At 41.1% G+C, this 23,832-nt stretch overlaps 1 protein-coding gene across 2 annotated transcripts in view; it reads left to right on the top strand.

Moving 5' to 3' along the window:
• Nucleotides 1-23,832, top strand: part of LOC145360418 (uncharacterized protein C7orf57-like) — a 101,800-nt gene that overhangs the window by 52,961 nt on the left and 25,007 nt on the right. For both annotated transcript variants that reach the window (XM_080215622.1, XM_080215630.1), the window contains exons 5-6: nucleotides 678-813; nucleotides 11,650-11,747. In XM_080215622.1, coding sequence (XP_080071748.1) covers nucleotides 678-813; nucleotides 11,650-11,747 — 234 coding nt within the window. The remainder of the gene's footprint in view (nucleotides 1-677; nucleotides 814-11,649; nucleotides 11,748-23,832) is intronic.

Below are 23,832 nucleotides of genomic sequence, written 5' to 3'. Positions count from 1 at the left end.
CGGGGGATACATTGGCACTGCTCATCGGGCATCTGGTAGTGCCAAGGGGGCAGGGCCTAATGGGGGCAGGGCCTGATGGGGTGGGGTCTTTGGGGGCGATCTGTGGGATTGGAGGTTTCCGTTGCCACTCTGCACTTTGGACTGAGTGACAGAGGAAGGGAGGCCAGCAATGGGGCTGCCTGTGGAAGATGGTCGCGGGGGGGTGGGCGTGTGTTTGGGAGATCGGGGCTGTGGTGGGGGAGAGATCATGGCTGGCCTGGGCATATTTTGGATGGAGGTGTTGCACGGCTGGCGATGTGGGTATCAAGGGGTTGGCCAGCCATCGGAAAACTGGTAGACAGGGGTCGCTGCGCATGTGTTAATCCTAGTGCTGACAGATCGGCGCATGCGCAGTGGCCCACTCAGTGCTATGCTGCTGGCACTCCAGTGGGAACAGGCCCTGCTCACAGCTTTTTTAAGTGATTCACATCAGTGCGCTCAGCAGTGCACAGAGTGTGGGAGATTCATTTTCAAACTCCTGTGATTTACTCCAATTTTTATGTGAATTCGACACAACATTTTTTTCGGAGAATTGCCCCCCTCCCCATGTTTGTCAAAATCTATAGTAATGGATAAAATATAATGCATCCATTTTAAAAGCAGCCATGTAAACAAGTTGAATGTCACTTTACTTACAGTGTTCCTAAATGGTATTTGCCAGAGTACATGGTTCATGAGGAGTTCGTTCCTAGCCCTCCTAGAAAATTGCATGATCCTGATAAAACTACATTGGAGAAGGAGATAGAAGACAATGAGAAGGAAAATAAAGGAAAGGTAATCTAATAGTCAGCAATCATAATAGCTTTAATAATGTGTACTTTTTCTTAGTTAAATCACTGACACTTAGGAAAGTGGAGTCTCCCAAACTCCAATGATTTAGGGATATAAATTGTTGAGTGGTTTACAATATCTGAATGCATGGTGGGACAGAATATGCTGTTCTGGGATCTTAGCATACTAATCTGACCTAACATTGAAAGTCTACTGTTGGGATGTGTCTGATTAAAGAAACTTAATGATCCAACATACACAAGTTCAAAAAATTTTGCATATATAGACGGCTGATTGAAATTATGGTCTCCCTCTATTTGACGTGTTTTCTTTTCACTGTTCATGCAGATTTGTTTTTCAAAACTAGAAACAATATATTGGGGTAATTTTAATCCCTGTGGAAGGTAGTGGGGTGTAAAATAAGGTGGGGTATAAAATAACTTTGCTCAGAGTTGAAAATATGTTCTGTTATTTGTATGGCTGAATTTTTCATGTGAGCCCAGCAGCAGAATCAAAAGCAGGAGACAACTCCGGTCTGGCAGGCCCTGAGATGGTATTTTTCAGGTGACAGCCTAGTAACAGGTTGTACTGGGTTTATCATCTAGTTGAGGATGACAGCCCATCTCCCAGCACTGCCAACACGATCAGACGGCCAACTGCTCAGCAGCCTCAGTAGTGCCATCTTTAGACGTTATGAATGCTTATGCTGGATCATCAGAAAAAAGGGCTTTTCAATGACAATCTGTGGGGGGGGGGGGTGTGTGTGTGTGTGTGTGGTGGGGGGCTAGCGTGGTGGAGGGAGGCGTCACTTAATTGAGCAATTAATAACCATAATTGGTTGTCCAGTGGTTGGTTGCACGACTGAAGCTCCTATCACTGGCATTATGCCATGGTCTCAGTAAGGAGTCAGAGTCCCCTCCTGGCACCTTACCATGGCACCTTACCATGTTTTATTGCCCTCTGCCTCCCAGTTTGTCTTCAAAGAGCCGGGAAATTCCTTTTTATCAAAGTAAGATCTTTCAGTCAGCTGTTTACTGGCTTTTGCACCCGCACCATTAAAATTATTAATATGTAGAAGTTGTGTTCACATTACCTTGTTTCCCAGAGGTTGTCAGGCAGTTAGACTTAAAGCTCAGGGCAAACTGATGATGGTCACAAGGTCATCTTCCTGAAATAATGTTGAAAATACTTTATTTCAAGGTGCCACTGAGAACCTGTGAAACTATATATAGCGAATGGAATGGATTTTGTTTATTTTATATTCTACTTTTGACAATTTGGAGAGGTTTCATATTTGTATCATGTTGTCACACTTGAAAATATGAAGGCTAGATATCCTCTAGTGGGTCTAATAAAAGACTGGCTGAATATAAGTTTGTTTTGAGAGAAAACTCTAGGGATGGATTGCATGGATGGTTTTACTACTTAATTATATATTCACTTGCTGCATAAATTAGAATCATATATAATAGAACAAGGCCAGTCAGTCCATCATGCTTGTGTTCACTTTTTTAAGGAGCTATCTATTTAGTCTTACTCCCATGCTTTTTTCCCCCATATTTTCTCTCTTAATATTTATCCAATTCCTTTTTAAAACATTTAAGTCAATGTGCTTTCACCATCCTTTCAGATAATACATTCCTGAGCATTATAAGCCACTGTGTAACAAAAAAATCACGTTGTTTCACTTCTGGCCTTTTGAAAATTACCTTAAACCTGTGTGTCATCTTGTTAATAACATTCCTATCCTGCCAGTGGAAACAGTTCCTCCTTTTCTTTTCTCTACCATAATCCTTCATGATTTGATTGCCTTTATTATATCACCCATTAACCTTCTATGTTGTGAGGAAAGTGATCTCAACTTCTCTAGATTCACCATGTAAACAATGGGGAATTTTCTGCTCCCATTTTTGAGGGGTGAAATCAGTGCAGACGATCCTGTGGGAATCCCAGAATTGATTTTATGACTGCAGGATTTCCCATTGTGATTGTCCTCGCCCACCCCCTGCCAATGACAAAAGAATATTGGAACTTTATCCATTTGAATATATTTAAATATAATTATAAGATCTTTATACCTCATAGCTCCCCCATCCTAAACTGTTCATTCACATTCACATGCCCTCGCGCTGATATAAGTCAGAACAGGTCTCCCATAAGATACACGTGGTGAACAGAACCCACCAGAGGTGAGTACAGCCCCTGGGAAGAGAGGGTCATTCCCAGGCAGGACCCTGGTACTATTACTGGTACTTTTCAGGTAGTGCCAGTGACAGTAGCAAGACAGTGCAGCAGATGAATTCCATATCCATGGAGTAGGATGTTGGGGTGTCTCTGTAGTCAGGGGCAATGGGGGAGTTCCATGTCAAGGGGGGAGGTCTCCATGGTGGGGGAGTAGGGAGAGGAATGTTCTGTGGTTGGGGGCTCCATGGTTTTACTTATTAAAATCAGGGTAGATCTTTTAAAAACCTAAATTGCAGACAGAGTTGTCATGGGATCCATCATTACCATTCTGTCGCTGAGTACCTAAAATGCTGTAGAGGAAACCATCCTTGGGGCTGGCAGCTTCCACATGGTTTTTCCTGTCTGCTACGTTACTCGAAGAAATGAGAAAATTCCACCCCCAAAGTATTTTGAATGGATTTTGAAGTAGAGATAGATCTATCTTTAAGGCTGTAACCCCATTCCCATTGGTTGCATACATGTTTCTTTTCTCTATTCAAATAAAAATTGAGCTATGATACAGATATTTCTTGTCTATAACATGGAACTTCACTGGAGAATTTATATTTTGATTGACCCTATTCATATACAAATTGCAGAGATGAATGGGTATTCTACAATTTAATTTGCATTATGCAAACATTTTGATCAGATAATTAAAAAGAGGTACACAGAGTGTTTATATACTAATCAATGGAAAGCATGAATTTGATGGATGAAATTGTTTTTTCCTGTTCCATAATTTGTTATGTCCTTACAAATGCGTTTTTGTAAGATCACTGTTACATAAGATCACAAGAAATATATTTTAATAGTCATAATTGTCAACATTCTTGGGGTTATCATGGACCAGAAACTTGACTGGACTCACCAGTGGCTACAAGGACAGGTCAGAGGGTAAGAATACTGCAGTGAGTAATTCCCCAAAGCCATCTATAAGGTACAAGTCAGGAGTGTGATGGAATATTCCCCTCTTACCATGATGGGTGCAGTTCCGACAACATGCAGGAAGCTTGACACCATCCAGGACAAAGCAGCCTGCTTGATTGGCACCACATCCAACAACGTCCACTCTCTCCACCATTGACGCTCAGTAGCAGCAGTGTGTACTATCTACAAGATGCACTGCAGAAATTCATCAAAGATCCTTTTATAGAACATTCCAAACCCACAACCACTTCCATCTCGAAGGATAAGAGCAGCAAGTTCCCCGCTAAGCCATTCACCATCCTGATTTGGAAATATGTCACCATTCCTTCACAGTCATTGGGTCAAAATCCTGGAATTCCCTCCCTTATGGTATTGTGGGTCAACCCATAGAAAGTGGACTACAGCATTTCAAGAAGGCAGCTCACCACCACCTTCTCAAGGGCAACTAGGGATGAGTAATAAATTCTGGCCAGCCAGCCATGCTCATGTCCAATGAATGAATAAAAAAAGATTGTATTCAATTGTCTGTGGAAGAGTTAAATTGTAATTGATCATTCATAGCTAGTGAGAAACGATATCTGTGGAGGAAATATGTCCAATTACTGACTGACATGAGCTCCTATGTAATACAGTGTCCCCCACTAATAATGGCATGTTTGTGCAGACATAATCTGCCCATTCTATATACAATGGTTGGTATAATGTGATAAAGCTATATATATATTTAAGATAACAAAATACTGTGAGTGCTAAAAATCTAAAACAAAAACAGAAAATGTTGGAAGCAGTTAGGTTTGGCAGTATCTGTGAAGAATGCTATATTATACATTATATAGTTCTTGCTCATCAGCATCCACAATGCCCTAAGCCTTTACTTGATAAACATATTTAATATTGGACCTGACACTTAACAAAGAGCTTGCTTATTTCAGTTCTTTTTAACTTTCACTGGAGCTGCAGCTCTCCAGTGACCAAGGAACATCACTCTATTGCTCCAAGCAAAATTACAGCAAGGCAGTTTTTTCACTATCTTTTTGATGTCTTGCATCTGAAGGACAAATCAATACTAAACTGTGACAAATACTAAACAGTAATGCTTCAAAATCAGAATCACGATAAGCAGGTCCTTCACCAGTGCAGAGGAACTGAATTATATCAGTGATAGGCATGGTGTCAAAACAGATACCAACTTGAATAGATTATTTTAGATTTTGTTCTGTTTAATTTTCTAAAATATTACAAATAAGGTTTTTACAGCATTTGTTCTCCATGTATTTCCCTAATTATTTTATATTTACAGATTTAATGAGAAAATTGATCCATGCATTAATGTGTACTTCGCAATGTAATATCATAATAAATATAGTTGCTTCTGCCCAAAATAGAGCACTTAAGAATTTATAATCAGTTATTTTAAAATTGATATTAATGTAAATACTGTTCTCAATTTTTGGTTGATATCTGCATCTATCTGTTTTGTAGGTGGATATTTAAGTGGAAGAGGACTGTAGGTTTCTGGTCATTCATTGGAAATATTCTGGAAAATAACCTGTTGAAAGGCTAAATCTGGATGTTAGCATTACAATTAAATTGTCCTGTAATGTAACTGGATCACATTTTTGTGGAGCCAGCTTCTCTTTTTGATATTTCAGTACTCTTTGAAATACTCTGCACAACATCTTAATCAGTTGCATTAAAGGGGAGGTATTACAATATTTCTTGGATTCCCTTATGTTATGATTTGGAGATACCTGCAGCTTTCTATGGTACGTTAAGGACCAGATCAGAAACTCCAAGGTATATTACGAAGTTAGACTAGATCCTAACTTTTACATTTGGTTTTGGCATTAGGTGTTTCGCTTCAGTTATATTTTAAGTGAGCCACAAGGAAGCTTTTATCAAAACAAACTTTATTTAAGAACAGTTAGATTATAACAAAAAGAATTAGCATAACTTTTACTAGTTAAAATACTTAAACGTGACAAAGAATAGTTCCTTACAGCTAGCTATCTCCAAATTCCAATTCAGCAGCATCCCCACAGACATGAATCCCTTATTTAGAACCAATTAGCATAGAAACCAAAGATGCTTATATAGATACGAGATGTCGCCTTTTGACATTTTTGGAGAGTGATCCAGACAAATACCTGTCTTCTAATTCTCATGCAGCACCTTCCAAAGAAGGTCTTCACCCCAGACATTAGAATCTCAGAGAAAAAGGCTTATTTCTTGACAGATTCCAGCCTCCACTTCAAATAGAGCAAAAGATACAGAGAAAGCAAAGTCTCTTTAAAAATACCAAAAGCAGACTGCCTTAAGTTCTCTGTGAAAGCCTAGCTGTACCCAGTTATATGACCTAATCAAACCCTACTCTGCAATCCCAGAGAGAAACCCAAAATACCAGAACTCTGTATTATGTCAGGTTAAAACAAACACTCATCCATTAAGATCAATTATGCTGTTGCAGAAACAATACAGTGCTACAGGAGTCAAGACAAAACGTCTTCAATAAAAATGAAAGGAACTAATAAACATGTTCAGCGCAGAAACATGACTAAAATACATTTTTAAAGGCGCAGTATCGTCACAAGTAGGAAAGGAAGAAGAGCAGAAAATCACCTGACATTTATCTTTATTCCTTACTCCCAAAGGAAAGGAAGTCAGTCTCAGGGAAAATATAACATTCAACTGAGTAAGACTATTCATTCTTTATTGGTATAATCCAGGTGCTAGGAGGTTACTTTAAATTTATTCCTGTAGGAATCTTGCACAGATCACACAGTCCTGTCACCTCTACTCATTAATGGTGGTGAACAATTAAACAACTAACTGGAGGATGAGCCTCCCCAAATATCCCAACCCTCAACAATGGGACAGCCTAGCACACCAGTGTGAAAGACAAGCCTGAAGCATCTGAAATCATTTTCAGCCAGATGTGCCAAGTGGATGATTGAACAGGGCTTTCTTGAGGTGCCCCACATCACAGATGTCAGCCTTCAGCCAATTTGATTCACTCCATGTGGTATCAAGAAACAGCTGAAGGCACTCAATATTGCAAAAGTTATGGCCCCTGACTATATTCCAACAATACTTCCGAAGACTTGCTCCAGACCTAACTGCACCCCTAGCCAAGCTGTTCCAATACAGCTGCAACACTATGTGCAAAATTGTTCAGGTATGTTGTGTCCACAGAAAGCAGGACAAATCCAACCCAAGCAATTATTGCCACACCAGCCTACCCTCGATCATCAGCAAAGTGATAGAAGGTGTCATGGAGCGTGTTAGCGAGCAGCATTTTCACAGCAACAACCTGCTCACTGATGGCCAGTTTGGGTTCCCCAGGTTCCTCCTGATCTCATTATAGCCTTGGTCCAAACATGAACAGAAGAGCTGAACTCACTAGGTGAGGTGAGATGCCCTTGATATCAAGGTAGCATTTGACAGAATGTGGCAACAAGGAGCTCTAGCAAAACTGAAGACAATGGGAATTGGGGAGATTCTCCAGTGGTAAGTCATGCCTAACACAAGCAAAAACTGTTGAGGTTGTTGAAGGTCAATCATCTCAGCCCCAGGTGATTGATGCAGGAATTCTCAGATGAATGTTGTAGGCATAACCATCTTCAGCTGCTTCATCAATGATCTTCCCTCTGTCATAAGGTCAGAAGTGGGGATAGTCGTAGATAATTGTACAATGTTCAGCACCATATGCAACTCCTTATTTTCTTAAGAAGCCAAAGCCCATATGCAGCAAGACCTAGACAACATTCAGGTTCAAACTGATCAGTGGCAGGTAACATTCGCACCACAAATGTGCCAGGTAGTGACCATCTCCAACAAGAGACAATCTAACCAATGCCCTTGCTATTCAAAGACATTACCATTGCTGAAACCCCCATTGTTAAAATCCTGCAGGGGGTGGGCAGGAGGGGTGGTTACCATTGACCAGAAACATAACTTGACTAGCCATATAAATTCTGTGGCTACAAGAGCAGATCAGAGGCTCAGAATCCTGTGGCGAGCAGCTCACTTCCTGACTCCCCAAAGCCTGTCCACCATCTGCAATACACAAATCAGGAGTGTGATGAAATACTCTCAACTTACCTGGATGAGTGGCTCCAACAGCACTCAAAAAACTTAACACCATTCAGGACAAAGCAGCCTGCTTGGTTGGCACCCCACCACCTTGAACATTCATTCTTTCCAACACCATGCATAGAACAGCACTATGTACCATATTCATGATGCACTGCAATAACTCATCAAGGTTCCTTTGACAACAGCTTTCAGACACACTGTCTCTACTACTTAGAAGGACAAGGGCAGCAGATGCATGGGAATACCACCACCAACATGTTTCTCTCCAAGCCACACACCATCCTGACTTGGACATATGTTACCTTTCCTTCATTGTCGCTGGGTCAAAATCACGAAATTAACAGCAACGTGATGTACTTAAGCAATGTGGACTGCAGTAGTGTGAAGAAGGCAGTTCATTACCACTTTCTCATCGGCAATTAGGAATGGATGACAAATGCTGGCGTACGTAGTACTCCTACATATCACAAAAGAATTAAAGGAAGACCCTTCTTCAGACCTGAGCTTACATATTTTCTGCTGAATTTTGGTACTGTGCGCTCACTTTAGCTATTAATAACCTCTGATAATTGTCAATAGTATTTTTATTTGTTCACTGAGATCCACAGACTAAAATTAACTCATGGTAATTCAGTCATAAAAAACATACACTTACATAGAAAACAGCAGCATGGAAAATTTACAGCACAGAAGAAGGGTTATTCATTCCATTGTGTCTGTGCCAGCCGAAAAAATGCCTAAACATGCTTTGCATACCCCTTAGTTTACAGCGATTCAAATTCATACACAAGCACTTTATAAATACAATCAATGTTTTTGCTTCTATCACATTTTGGGCAGTGAATTCTAAACACCCATCATCCTCTGGGTAAAGAAATTGCACCCTTACACTCTTCTAAACTTTCTGCTAGTTGCTTTAAATCCGTCCCTTCTGCTTATTAACCTTTCTACTAGGGAAACAGGTCCTTCCTTTTCACACCTTCATTATCCTCATTATTTTATATACCTCAATTAAATCTTCACCCTAGCCTCCTCTGTTCCAAACAAAAACAATCACAGTTTATCCAATCTATGTCATAGCTAAAATTTTCCATTCCTGGCAACATGCTCTTAAATTGCCACTGCATCCCCTCCACTCAGTCATATACTTCCTGTAAGACAATGGCCATAACTCTATCTGTGGCCTGACTAGTCTTTTATACAGTTCTAGCATAACATCCTTGCTTACATTCTATGCTACAAGTAATGCAATACAATATCCCATGTGCCTTCTTAACCACCCACCTACCTGTCCAATCAACTTCAAGATTCTCTAGGTGTGTACTCCCCTGTCCCTCTTCCCATTATCCTATCATTACCTTTGCCACCGAAGGTGGATAGAGGTTATATTTTTGATTCTTTTAGTCTCTATGTAAACAATATGTCCCAAGAACTTTCAACAAAACTTGGTACAGTATGGCTCAAGGAAGAGTTGATTAATGTTTGGCAAATTTGCAGATATGGATCCAGATCCTGATTTTTTTTTAAAGGACCCAGCTGTTAACGTTGGAAGATAGGGCAGAATGACTTTATTTAAGATGTCATAGCTTGTTTGATTTGGAATGTTGTTGATTGTTTTGGAGAGTTATGGATTGTCTCATTTGCTTTGGTATGTTTTGTCACAGTAGCACCTCCATCCCATGGGACAGTGCTGAGATCAATCCCTTGTCCCCAGCTTGAGCCCACTCAACCTCGAGGACCTTTAGGGGACTCTCCCTCTCCAGCCTGGTAGCAGCATAAGGGCAAAGCTTTGTTGATGCCAAGTTGATGCTGGACTCCTCCATATTCCATGGCATAATGCACAGGCTTTCTGCAGGTTTTCACTGCATCAACCAGTCGGTTATGTATGCCCACCAGCTTTCTTCTGCGACCCGGCTGATTGAAGTCCCTATCTGACCCTTATGCAGTGATGCAGTGAAGTAGTGTATGATCAGGCCCTGCAACACGCTAGCATATATGGCATTCATCATCCCAATTCTGCGTATTTGTGCCTGGTGGCTACCATGTGTAAGTCCCTTTTCTATCCTGGCCTCTAATCTATGGACAGTGTCAGGCTCTAGAGCTGGCAGTCTTTTAGCTGGTGACTGCAAGTCTGTCCATCTTTGTTGTTTTCTTCCTTTTCCTTCTGTAACTGGGAAAGTTCCAACTTTTGAGATATTTGAAATGAAAAAGGAATAAAGGGGGGAGATGAGGAGGAGGATAAAATAAGAAGTGCTTAGTTACAACTTTACCTTAATCAGGGCAGCACATTGGCACAGTTGTTAGCACTGCTGACTCACAGTGACAGGAACCTGGGTTCAATTCCAGCCTTGAGTCACTATCTGTGCAGAGATTGCACGTCCCCCCCGCCCCGTGTCTTCATGTGTTTCCTCCAGGTACTCCGGTTTCCTCCCACAGTCTGAAAGATGCACTGCTTAGGTGCATTGGCTGTGCTAAATTCTCCCTCAGTATACCCGATCAGATGCTGAAGTATGGCAGCCAGGGGATTTTCACAGTAACTTCATTGCAGTGTTAATTTAAGCCTACTTGTGACACTAATAAATAAACAAAAAAGAAGAAATTGTGAGGGAGGGATGGGAGATGCAGTAAGAGCAAAGGAGATTTAAGTATCCCTCATCATCCCTATAAGTAATCATGATCTTTAGGGTACCCTCTCCCATGATGGCCAGCACTGTGTTCTCCATGGTGATTAAAAGATTCAGAGGTGCTTGTCATCCTCCAGTTCTTTCCTGCTGTCTCCTTTTACGTGCTATCTTAAGTGAGTCATGGCTGAAGTGAATGTTTCAGTTAGTAGGATATGTCATTTTGAAATTGAACTCACTCAACTTGTGTCAGATCATTAATCTTCTTCCTTCACTATATCCATGTTCTTAGAACAGTATTCTTGCATTGGCCTACATTGCCATTTCGTCCTACTATCTAGCATAACTTTCGATAACCTCCTTCCTCTACTGTCCTTCTTTCTATACCTGGCACAGACCTCTAGATGTACGTTCCAGTATCTGCTTTATCTACGCTCTCTCCTGCTATTGTATCCTAGGTTTAAGGTATAAATAAAATAATCTGTTTCCATCTACATTATGGATTCCTTCTAATATTCTAATATTGTAGAATATTAGAATATTTACTCAATAAAAAAACTTAAAGTAATCATTCTCTCTTTATTCCTTGAGCTGCAGAATTTTGTATATTGAGTGTGCATATCAGAAATTCAAACACATGCCAGTTTACAATTTCTATGATTTTTATTAACAATGGAAGATTGTGAGATTGCATTTAGACAGATATCAAATAAGTACTCCTAACTTGCAAAGTTCTGCATCAGGAATGCTAACAGTGATCTCACAGTGTTAGGGTCACTTGCTTTAATTTTAAATGCCTTCAAATGCATTGCAATACTTGATTCGCCTTGTTGATTAGCTTTGATTGAGTATTTTCAGTGAACTGCCAATAATCATCCCTAAATAATTTTCCTTTGTCAACATTGCAAATAAATATGCACTGCAAGCTACTTCCTCATAACAAACATTGTGCATAATTTGTACACCATAGCTGAAGTTGCCAGAAATTACAGACAAGAAGCAAAAGGACAAAGTGTTTACTAAGAAAGCAGCACAAGAGGACAACTTGGAGAACAAATTTCCATCCATGTAAGTTGCACTTTACCAAATCTGGAAGGATATTTTTCAAGCAGGACCTAAGATTTTATTATTTTTAATTCATGCCATTTTATTAGTTGGAAAATGCTTCAGTTTCAGTGTTATGGTAGCTATTTCACTATGTAATTTGTTTTCAATATTAGCTTTTATTTGTAGAGCATTGTTGGCAGTAGATGCTAGTTAGAAAATTAGAGATTTGGCAAGTTCAAGGGGTGAAAAAAGCATGGCCTTCAGTCTCAAATTGAAATACCCTCCTTTATTACATTGACTGCAGTTATGTATGCAACTCTTCAGTACCAAAAGGAATAGTGCTGCCTGCATGTTTGCATCGTGCTATTAGTAATTATTAGTCCTCTCACCCACAACTCTGTTACTTATATTTTAACTTGTAACAAATCTCATTCATACACCATCCATGTACTTCATAGAATCCCTACAGTGCAAAAGGACACCTTTTGGCCCATTAAGTGTGTCATAGAGTCAAAGAGGTTTACAGCATGGAAACTGGCCTTTTGGCCCAACTTGTCCATGCCTCCCTTTTTTTAAAACTCCTAAGCTAATCCCAATTGCCCACATTTGGCCCATATCCCTCTGTACCCATGTAACTGTCTAAATGCTTTTAGAAAGACAAAATTGTACCTTCCTCTACTACTATCTCTGGCAGCTTGTTCCAGACACTCACCACCCTCTGTGTGAAAAATTCCTCTCTGGACAATTTTGTATCTCTCCCCTCTCATCTTAAACCTATGCCCTCTAGTTTTAGACTTGCTTACCTTTGGGAAGAGATATTGACTATCTCGCTGATCTGTGGCCCTCGTTATTTTATAGACCTCTATAAGATCATCCCTTAGCCTCTTACGCTCCAGCGAAAAAAATCCCAGTCTATCCAGCCTCTCCTTATAATTCAATCCATTAAGTCCTGGTAGCATCCAAGTAAATCTTCTCTGCATTCTTTCTAGTTTAATAATATCCTTTCTATAATAGGGTGACCAGAATTGCACACAGTATTCCAAGTGTGGCCTTACCAATGTCTTGTTTAACTTCAACAAGACATTCAGTGTTCTGATCGATGAAACCAAGCATGCCAAATGTCTTCTTCACCACTGTGTCCACCTGTGCCTCCACTTTCAAGGACCTATGTACATGTACCCCTAGATCTCTTTGTTCTGTAACTCTCCCCAGTGCCCTACCATTAACTGAGTAAGTCCTGCCCTGGTTCAATCTATGAAAATACATCACCTCACATTTGTCTAAATTAAACTCCATCTGTCACACGTCAGCCCACTGGCCCAATTGATCAAGTTCCCATTGCAATTGGAGATAACTTTCTTCACTGTCCCCTGTGCCACCAGTCTCAGTGTCATCTGCAAACTTACTAACCATGCTTCCTATATTCTCATCAAATTATTAATGTAAATAACAAATAACAGCAGACACAGCACTGATTCCTGAGTCACACCGCTGGTCACAGGTCTCCACTTTGAATAACAACTCTACAACCATCCTCTGGCTTCTGTCAAGAAGCCAATTTTGTATCCATTTAGATACCTCACCCTGGATCCTGTGAGATTTAACTTTATGTAACAATCTACCATGCGGTACCTTGTCAAAGACCTTGCTAAAATCCATGTAGACAACATCAAATGCACTGCCCTCATCTACCTTCTTGATTACCCCTTCAAAAAACTCAATCAAATTTATGAGACATGATTTTCCATTCACAAAGCCATGCTGATTTCCCTAATCGGCCCGTGCGTCTCTAAACACTTATAGATCCTGTTCTCGAAATACCTTCCAACAATTTACCCACCATGGCTGTGAGGCTTACTGGCATATAGTTCCCAGGCTTTTCCCTGCAGCCCTTTATAAACAAAGGCACAACATTTGCCACTCTCCACTGTGCATTGTGTGCATCGACTCTTTGAAAGAACATCTTACCCAGGTCCACCCTGTACTCTATCCCCATATCCCTAACATTTCCATTGCTAATCCCCCTACCTGCATATCTTCGGACACTAAGCAGCAATTTAACATGGCTAATCCACCTAACCTGCACATTTTTGGACTGTGGGAGGAAACCCTCACAGCCAATTACCAATGCTGGCACTGTGAGGCAGCAGTGCTAACTACTGTGCCACAGTGCCAGCCACCGACAAATGTTCACTGACATATATTGACTCCCTGTCTGACAATGCCTTGATTTTAAAATTCTCATCCTTGTTTTCAAAACTCTCCATGGCATTTCCCCTCCCCACTGCTGTAACATCCTCCAAACCCACCATCCTTCAAATTTGCTGTGCGCCTCCAATTTCTGTCTTTTGTGTTTTCCTGAAGTTAATTGTTGCATCATTGCCTTCAGCTCCCAAGGACTTATGGTTTGGATTCTCTCCCTAAACCTCTCTACTTCTCTCTCATTTAAAACAATCTTTAAAATCTACCCTTTGTCCAAGCTTGGAGGTGGAGGGCAAGAATTGGTCTGCCCTGGCAGAGTGGTGGACAGTGCATCAGGAGCAGCACAACTGAATGGCACAAAGGTTTTGCTGCACTCAACTCAAAGTTTCTAGAGAACTAAGGACTGCCTTTTGCGTGCCACTCATTAGCAATTGTGTTCATGCTGCCATGATTTCCTGCTGGTGTGATGCAAGATTGGAAGGCTTGACAAGAAATTGGTGAGCAGCTGTTTTAATGAGCATTCCTGATGTGCAAATAAATACAAATTGCATTCATGATGTTGTGGGGTAACCAAGGTGATCAGTACTGTCAAGAAATATCAGACAATACAAGAATCACAAAGTCAGTGTTTCTTTAACTTTCAAGAATAACTTTAGTAAACCTATAGCTGCCAGGAGATCATCAAAAGGTTAAGCAGCTCTGGTATAGATGAACAAAACCTCTCCAATAAATCTAACAATTAAAAATTAGATCAATTATAGGTTTTTCTTACCAAGCATTCCTGCCTTACAATAATTTTAAATCAACCATCTTCAAGATATACAAATCAACAATATTAATAGTCAAATACTCCGGCAAATTGCATTCTACTTCTTAACATAATGGTATCTTATTAGTCTGTGAAATCTGGAAGCTGACTCCTCATTTGAATGACCCCTACACCCTGGCTGCCTAGAAACCTAAGATGCTCAGCCAAAGTTCAAATTCTCATTCTCACAGGTTCCCTTAGAGTTCACTGAATTTTCCATTAGCAATCACTGTTGTTATATAATACATTAGGTAGTAAGTTCAGCATATATATAGTTAAACACACAAATCTCACAGTGGTTAGCACTGCTGCCTCATGGCATCATGGTCCCAAGTTCAATTATGCCCTTAGGTGACTGTGTGAAGTTTGCACATTCTCCCTGTGTCTGCTTGGATTTCTTCTGTCCAGGTGCTCTGATTTCCTCCCACCTTCCAAAAGTGTGTCGGTTTGTTGGATTTTTTTTTTGTTTTTATTCCAATTCAATCAAATTAAGTCCAATTCAGAGTCTCAACAAGTTGAGACATTCCCGATCCAAGCTGACAAGACAGGGCTCTCACCTCCTGTCTTGGGCTTGATTTACATGATCCAAGCTGATTGGAGTAGGCATAGCCCCTCCTCCAAGGCTTGATCTCATTTGCATCTTAGCCAAAGGCCAAGATGCCGCTTTTAAAAATCGCTTCAAATGAAGCTAAAATTTAACCTAATGACTTCAACCAAGCACGGCATGTCGATACTACACTTGATCTTAGCCAAAAGGCCAAGGTTTGTTGGATTGGCCGTGCTAAATTGCCCCTTAGTGTCCAAAGGTGTGCAGGTTAGCACGATTGGCCATGATCAATGCATGGGTTATGGGGATAGGGTAGGGGAGTGGACCTAGGTAGTCTGCTCTTTTCGAGGGTTGAATGGCCACCTTCTGCACAGTTGGGATTATATGGAAAAATTAGAAAGTTGTCCAATTTGACTTGCTTCTCCAAAAACTTCACTAGCAGTATTACTTAAAAAGAATTGACTTTCAATACATAAAGGCTGTGGCATTGCACTATTTACCGAATAGAATGTGCTGGGGCTTGTCCATTCAAGAAAATTTCTAATGCAATGATAAGTCATAATTACCACAAACAACATTCCTGGCACTGAAAATTTACTTTCACAAACACAAATTCTCATTCTTTCAGGTTTTAATTATTGTTGGAGATTTTATTAAAAATAAAACAAAATGTATTTTTTACCTTTTTGCTCTTTTATCTCTCTGGACATTCTGTAGCATGTCCATGGGATCTTTTGCAAATACCTGAGAGAACAGAGAGGGTTTTGGTTTAGGTCTCATCTGGAAGATGGCACCTCCAACAGTGTGGTACTCCCTCAGTACTGCATTTGAGAGTGCACCTGGATAATGTGCTCAGATCTCTGGGGTGAGACTTACATTCAGAGATGAGAGTGCTATATGCTGAGCTACAGCACAGAGCATGAGGTAAACCTCACACTGGAGGTGCACAATCTTTTACAGCAGTGGACCACTGAGTTACTTGTTGTCTGACTCCCAGTCACATACTCAATGAACAATCATCCAGGAGTCACTACAGATTTGCCCAACTAAGTCAGAGACATCCATTCTCCCAGAGGATTTATTCAATCCCCACTCACATTATGAGACATAGCCTGCCGGCCATCTCAGTCACACATCTATTCCTGGGACCCCCCCCCATAAGATGTCAGTGTGCATCAGCAAATAGCAGAATCTCTCCCCATCCTACCCAGCACCCCCTGCAGCGCCCCCAAACACTGCATGGCAAGACAATCACTAAAACTCATCAGGCCATTTCTCCCTAACAGATACTTAACTTACTTTATTATTTGACAGGTATAGGGCAGCGCAGGAAGTTATTGTCACATTGTGCATGTTGCAGACAGATCGTTCCATACCATTGTTGTATCAATCTGTGAGCCCAGCGTAGTCTACTTGCAACAAGGAGAATGTGGGAAACCCCTTCTTAAGAATGGCGTTATAGCCAATGGACAGTCAAGAGGGGGTGGTAATTTATTGAAGATGCTTCTCTGTTGATGGAGCCTCAGCACAGTGCCTAGCCATTGTGGTTCCCTTATGTCATCAGCTCTCCCACATAATTCTCAAATACCTGTTCACTGGACACAATTCCAAATTCCAAAGCATAATCATAGAATTGTTACAGTGCAGAAGGAGACTATTTGACCCATCGTGTCTGCACTGGCTCTCCAAACAAGCACTATGATTTAGTGTCAAATGCCCTGCCCTTTCCCCAAACCTCTGCACATTCATCCGTAAGTCATATGGTCCAGCTTTTCCTTGAATGACCTTCCTTCTTAGGGACATTTTTTTTGGCTTCTTACTTAGGGAACAGCCCAGCAAAATCTATAGATTCAGCATCATTGTCCTCTTCCTATTCCCACTGGCCAAAGACCTGACATCCAATCTTCCCTTGCATCCCAAACCTGGCTAAGACTAATTGTAGTGCCCCACCCTGGCTAAGGTTAATTATAGGACAGGCTATGTTGACTGAATTTGTACTCCCTTAAGTTTAGATGATTTATGGATGATCTAATCAAGTTTAAGATGATTAAAGTTGTTGAAAGGGTAATTAGAGAGGAAACTACTTCCTCTGAGGGGAAAGTCCAGTAAGAAGTTCTTAAGTTTGCCAACACCAGGTTTAAGTCCAACCAGTTTATTTGATAGTAATCTCACAAGCTTTCGGAAACGGTGTTCCTTTGTCAGGTGTGTGCAAGGTTCTGATCAGAGAAAGGCATATAAAGACACACACAGTTTACAGAATACTGATTAGAATGCAAGTCTTTGCAGCTAACCTGCTAATCAAGTCTTAAAGATGCAGACAATGTGAGTGGAGATAGCATTAGCATAGGTTAAAGAGATGTGTATTGTCTCCAGACAGGACAGTAAGTGAGATTTTACAAGCCCAGGCAAGTCATGGGGGTTACAGATAGTGCGATATGAACCCTAGATCCCAGTTGAGGCCGTCCTCATGTGTGCGGAACTTCACTATCAGTCTCTGCTCAGCGACTCTGCGCTGTCGTGTGTCGTGAAGGCCGCCTTGGAGAACACTTACCCGAAGATCAGAGACTGAATGCCGTGACTGCTGAAGTGTTCGCCAACAGGGAGGGAACAGTCTTGCCTGGTGATTGTCGAGCAACGTTCATTCATCCGTTGTCGTAGCAATCACCAGGCAAGACTGTTCCCTCCCTATTGGCGAACACTTCAGTAGTCACGGGCATTCGGTCTCTGATCTTCAGGTAAGTGTTCTCCAAGGCGGCCTTCACGACACACGACAGCGCACAGTCGCTGAGCAGAGACTGAGAGTCAAGTTCCGCACACATGAGGATGGCCTCAACCAGGATCTGGGGTTCATGTCGCACTATCTGTAACCCCCATGACTTGCCTGGGCTTGTAAAATCTCACTTACTGTCCTGTCTGGAGACAATACACATCTCTTTAACCTATGCTAATGCTATCTCCACTCACATTGTCTGCATCTTTAAGACTTGATTAGCAGATTAGCTGCAAAGACTTGCATTCTAATCAGTATTCTGTAAACTGAGTGTATCTTTATATGCCTTTCTCTGATCAGAACCTTGCACATACCTGACGAAGGAACACCGTTTCCAAAAGCTTGTGAGATTACTATCAAATAAACTGGTTGGACTTAAACCTGGTGTTGGCAAACTTCTTACTGTGTTTACCCCAGTCCAACGCCGGCATCTCTACATTGGGAAAGTTCAGAACAGGGAGATATAGCCTTAAAATTAAAGCTAGGCCATACAGGCATAATGTCATGATTTTACATAATATTAAATATTTTAACTTACATTTCATAATTTAGAATCTGGGGCTAAATTAGCTGAAAATAGGTGTCGGGATTTTGCTGTAAAATTACCCGGCATTGATTGAAATACAGGTGACGCAGCAACTTTGTGCTGTCTGTTCATTTGAACAACCTCTGTGTCCTGTTAATGCTAACTGTGCTACTCATTGGCTGGGTGCATCAGCAGGGGCAGGGAGGATCCTGGGCGTGATTCCACTGGCCTGCTATGCTGCTCGAATAGTACAGTGGATCGGGAAATATCAGTGGGGGGCATGTAGCGGGATTCAAGACCGGCGTCCAGCTGATCACAACTCTTTTGGCCCTTTTTTTTAAGCATGATCAGTCTTGTGCCGGAAATTAGCACGACGCTGATTACAGAATGGAAATGTCAATTACTATATCATTAGTGAGCCTAGGTCGTATTGTCCGGGCTCAGTAATGTCTCCCACCACTGGGAGAGGTTCCCACCAGCATTCCCCTAGTTAACGTGGGACTGGGAAACAGAGTGTAATGTAAAGGATCACATGACCTGTGACTAGGTTCAGTTGTGGACTGTACAGAGAGCTGTGTAAAGGCAAATATTGAGTTAGTTCATAGCTTGATCACCCTGTTTATATCTTTATGTATAGTTACGCATTATCAATAAATGCTTAATGTTCAACCATACAAGATTCAGAACTTCCTTGTGAGACCTACAAAACACACAACATACAATAGAGTCATTATGGCTAATCAAGGTTACGCCAGGAATTCAGTCAGTTGAATTCTCTTGCTCTATCCTCATAACCCTCCATGTTCATTTCTATCCAATACTTATCCAATTTTCTATTGAAATCATTGATCATTTCTGATTCCATGGAAGCATAGGCAGTGATTTCCTGGTCATTACCAGTCGCTCCATAAAAACGTTCTTCTGCACATCCCCCGTTGTATGTCTGGCCCAGATTCTCAAATCTGTACCCTCGTCTTTCTACCAGAGGGTTATTATGAATAGCCTATCCTTGTCTGTCTTATCTAAGCCATCATAAATTTGTAAACCTTTAACAAACCTCCCCTCAAGCTCCTTTGCTTCCAGCTTTCCAACTTCGTAACTAAATTCACTCATCCTTGGAATCATTCTGGTAAATTTCCTCTGCACTCTTTCAGGGATATTAAATACCTTCCTAAAATGTGGTGACTAGAAGTGGATATAATATTATTGTCAGAGTTTAATATAATCAGAGTTTTATAAATGCAAAGACCACAGCAGATGTTAATTGCTAAACAAGCCAAATCCCAGAGGGAAACTTGGCTTACAGGGCATACCCTTTCTTTCTATTCTGAAACGAGAAGAAAACTACTGATCTCAGCAGAAAAAAGTCCAGTAACGTTTGTGGGGTTTTAAACATTAAAAATAATATGTTTACTAACAAGATGAAAAAAGAACTTGAGCACAAAAGAACTATACTTACACCATTAAAATTAGTTGTACATTCCATTCAAAAGACTTAATCAGACTCACAAATAAACACCTTGAAGGTAAAACACCTTGGTCGAGGGACATGGAGTTGGGGGTAGGGTGTTAGCGTGGATAGAAGATTGGTTGTCAAATAGGAGGCAGAGAGTGGGGGTCAACGGGTGCTATTCGGATTGGCGGATGGTGACTAGTGGAGTGCCCCAGGGGTCGGTGCTGGGACCTCAGCTTTTTACCATTTATATAGATGATCTGGAGGAGGGAACCGAGTGTAGAGTGTCGAAATTTGCTGATGACACCAAGATTGGGGGAACGGCAAATTGTGCGGAGGGTGTGGAGAGTCTGCAGAAGGATCTAGATAGGCTGGGCGAATGGGCCAGGAAATGGCAAATGGAATTTAATGTTGGCAAGTGTGAGGTGGTCCACTTTGGTAGGAAAAATGGTAGGAAGGACTATTACTTACGAGGCGAAAAACTGCAGCAGGCGACGGTGCAGAGGGACCTCGGGGTCCTTGTGCACGAGTCGCAAAAACCCAGCTTGCAGGTGCAGCAGGTGGTCAGGAAGGCGAATGGGATGCTGGCCTTCATAGCGAAGGGGATTGAATATAAAAGTAGGGAGGTCTTGCTGCAGCTGTATAGGGCATTGGTGAGGCCGCAACTGAGTACTGTGTGCATTTTTGGGCACCGCACCTGCGCAAAGATATTTTGGCCTTGGAGGGAGTGCAGAGGAGGTTTACTAGGCTGATACCGGAGTTGAGGGGGTTGAGCTATGAGGAGAGGCTGAATAAACTGGGCTTGTACTCGTTAGAGTTTAGAAGAATGAGAGGAGATCTCATTGAGACGTATAAGATGATGAATGGGATGGATAGGATAGAGGTGGAAAGACTCTTCCCGCTCAAAAAAGACAATAGGACTAGGGGGCACAGCCTCAAGATAAAAGGGGGGCGGTTTAGAACGGAGTTGAGGAGGAACTTCTTCACTCAAAGGGTGGTGAATCTCTGGAATTCTCTGCCCGTTGAAGTGGTGGAGGCTGCCTCGCTAAATATTTTTAAGACGCGGGTTGATGGGTTTTTGATAGGAGAGGGGATTAAGGGTTATGGGGAGAGGGCGGGAAAGTGGAACTGAGCAGCGACAGATCAGCCATGATCTTATTGAATGGCGGGGCAGGCTCGAAGGGCTGGATGGCCTACTCCTGCTCCTATTTCTTATGTTCTTATGTTCTTATGTTCTTAATACTGCCTTATAGATGTTTATCTATAAAAATCCAGTAATATTTTCCAAAGCAAAGCTGCTATTGCTTTAATAACATATACCACACAATCTCTCCAGCTCATCTCCACTCTGCTGTGCAAATTCAAGGCTTCAGAACAGGTCTGCTTTTTGCAGCCATAGCTCTCCTGGCTTGATGGTATAGCTGATTCAAACTGCACCTTCTCCAGCCCAGAGCTATTGCTAGATCTTCCTCATATAGCCAACTACTACACTTTCCACAGTAACTAAATACTCTATGCCCCCTTTCATTCCAGGTTCCATTGCTATTGCACCTCTTTGAAACTCAAATCATTCCAAATGTAAAATCTTTCATGTTTCTATGTTGTTTCTGCATTTGGATCAATAAAATGTTAAGTACTCTCTTGTTTGCCCACTGAACTCATGTGGGATGCAAAATGTTTCTTATCACCTCTGACTTACCTTTGATATTAAAATGAACTCTCATCTTACCTAAAAATGCAAATGTTTGATCCAGCCTATTTATTTGCACTTCAAACCCACCATAATATCTCATTACAAATGCACAAATCTAACACCTCTATCCTTTCATATCTTTCATATCCCAGGCAATCTGTCTGGTAACCTTTCTCAGCTAATTAGATCATTGAGACACACACATACACATTTGTGCCTTCTTTACAAACTGATAAAATGTTCACTAAAAATATTTTTAAAAATAACATGCACTTTCACGTAAAGATTCAGCATAACTTCCCTTTTTTGTACTCAATAGCGTTATTTATGAATTCCAAGAATCTACATGGTTTACCAACAGCTCTCAAAATGTTCTGCCACTTCCAAAGGTGAGGCATATTGTGGCTGGAACAGGTACTGGGAATTGTGATCGAAAAGAATGTGTGCTGGGAAAGGATTAGAAATGGCATAACAGAACAGGAAACAGGCTCCAAAGCTTTTGGATACTGTACTGGAGGTCTTAATGCAGAAGGAGGGAAAGTGGAGAGTTGTCCAGCATCCACATGGAGAAAATGATATGAAGCCACTACAGTTAGGAAGGAGGCCTTTCAGAGATATGGGCCAGAGTACCCCAATGTTATATGCCCTGCCACTGCTGCCAGCGAGAATGGAGAATTTGGCACTCAGCCAAATCTCCATTCACTGCAGCAAGGTGGACAATCCCAGCTGCAGGGCGAATTCTGGCCATGGTCAATTGACAGTGGGATTGGGAACAGATAGTCATAGAGGGCAGGGCCAGGTGTCAGGTCCTGAGGATCTGGATGCAGTGTCACATATCTGACCAATTCTGGCAGCCACTCCTACATCAGAACATGCCATCACTCACCTACTAACAATCAATCAACCAAGCTTTATACCTAACATTTATATCCTTCACCTCACCCTCACATACTTAGTTTTGCTGCAAAGCTTACACTCACATTTTATAAGTTATACGTAGTACCAACAACACAAGAGTGGGGATACAATGAAGCACCATTCAAGTGGCCCCAAAAATCTAAACAGAGACATGACAGAGCATTACTAAAAAGTCTGTTTAAATTGTTAAATTTAGGGCTAAAATGATCAGAATTTTTGTATAACAAAAAATTAATGTACAACATACTTGAAACAACAATTCTCAGCAGGGACATAGAACGTTCGTTTCAGTAACTTATCCTAAGTGAGTCCTTCATACAAGAAGAGCACAAAGGCATTGCATGAGCACTGTTATTCAATAATGCTTTATTTGCATTTGTTCCATGGTTCTGCTCATACTCAGGCTGACACTCTAAGATTCCTGCTCCACTGACAGAAGTATAGTGAAGCTTGACATGATTAAGCATTCACCCTATCTCAAATTGTTAGGATGGGATCATTTAAATAATTATCTTTAGTTTTGGAAAATGAGCTTCAGGAAAATTGTTTTGGTTTTGGAAAGGCTTTAATGCAGATTCATCAGAATGATACCAGGCCTTCAAGGGTTAAATTTTTTTGGCAAGTTGTATTTGTTTGTGCATGTCCTTGAGTTTAGAAGATCGTGGAGTGATCTAATCTGAGCGGATACAATAGTGGAGAAACAAAAAAACCTGTTTCTCTGTGTGAAATCAAGAACAAAGAACAATAACCTGAATATTGGAGCTAGACTGTTTAGGACTGAACATTTTCACAGATAAGTTAGTATAAGTCTCGAATATTTTCCCAGAAAAGGCTGTGTGTGCAATGTCAATTGAAATTTTCAAGGCTAAGATTGATAGATTTTTGTTGGTTAAAAATACAAAGGGATACAGAATGATAGTGAGAAAATAACATTGTGATACAGATCAAGCACGATCTAATCACAGAGAAGAAAAGCTTCTGGGACTGGAAGGCATACTCCTATTTCATAGGAAGAGGAGGCCTATGTAGAAGTACGGTAACGATGACTGTTTACTGTGAAGACTGAAAATCTTCCACTTGCATGGGAGACAATAGGGATTCTGATAGGCCAAATACATCATTAAAACTGTTTAATTTTACCAAAGATAAAAACAATCCTTTATTAGGGAATTAATTGATTGCCATGAGC

The sequence above is a fragment of the Carcharhinus amblyrhynchos genome, chromosome 2 (assembly GCF_965287045.1).
Source record: "Carcharhinus amblyrhynchos chromosome 2, sCarAmb.v2.hapA, whole genome shotgun sequence".
NCBI lineage: Eukaryota > Metazoa > Chordata > Chondrichthyes > Carcharhiniformes > Carcharhinidae > Carcharhinus > Carcharhinus amblyrhynchos.
The sequence above is the reverse complement of the archived record's forward strand: the minus strand, read 5'-3'. Positions and strand labels throughout refer to the sequence as shown.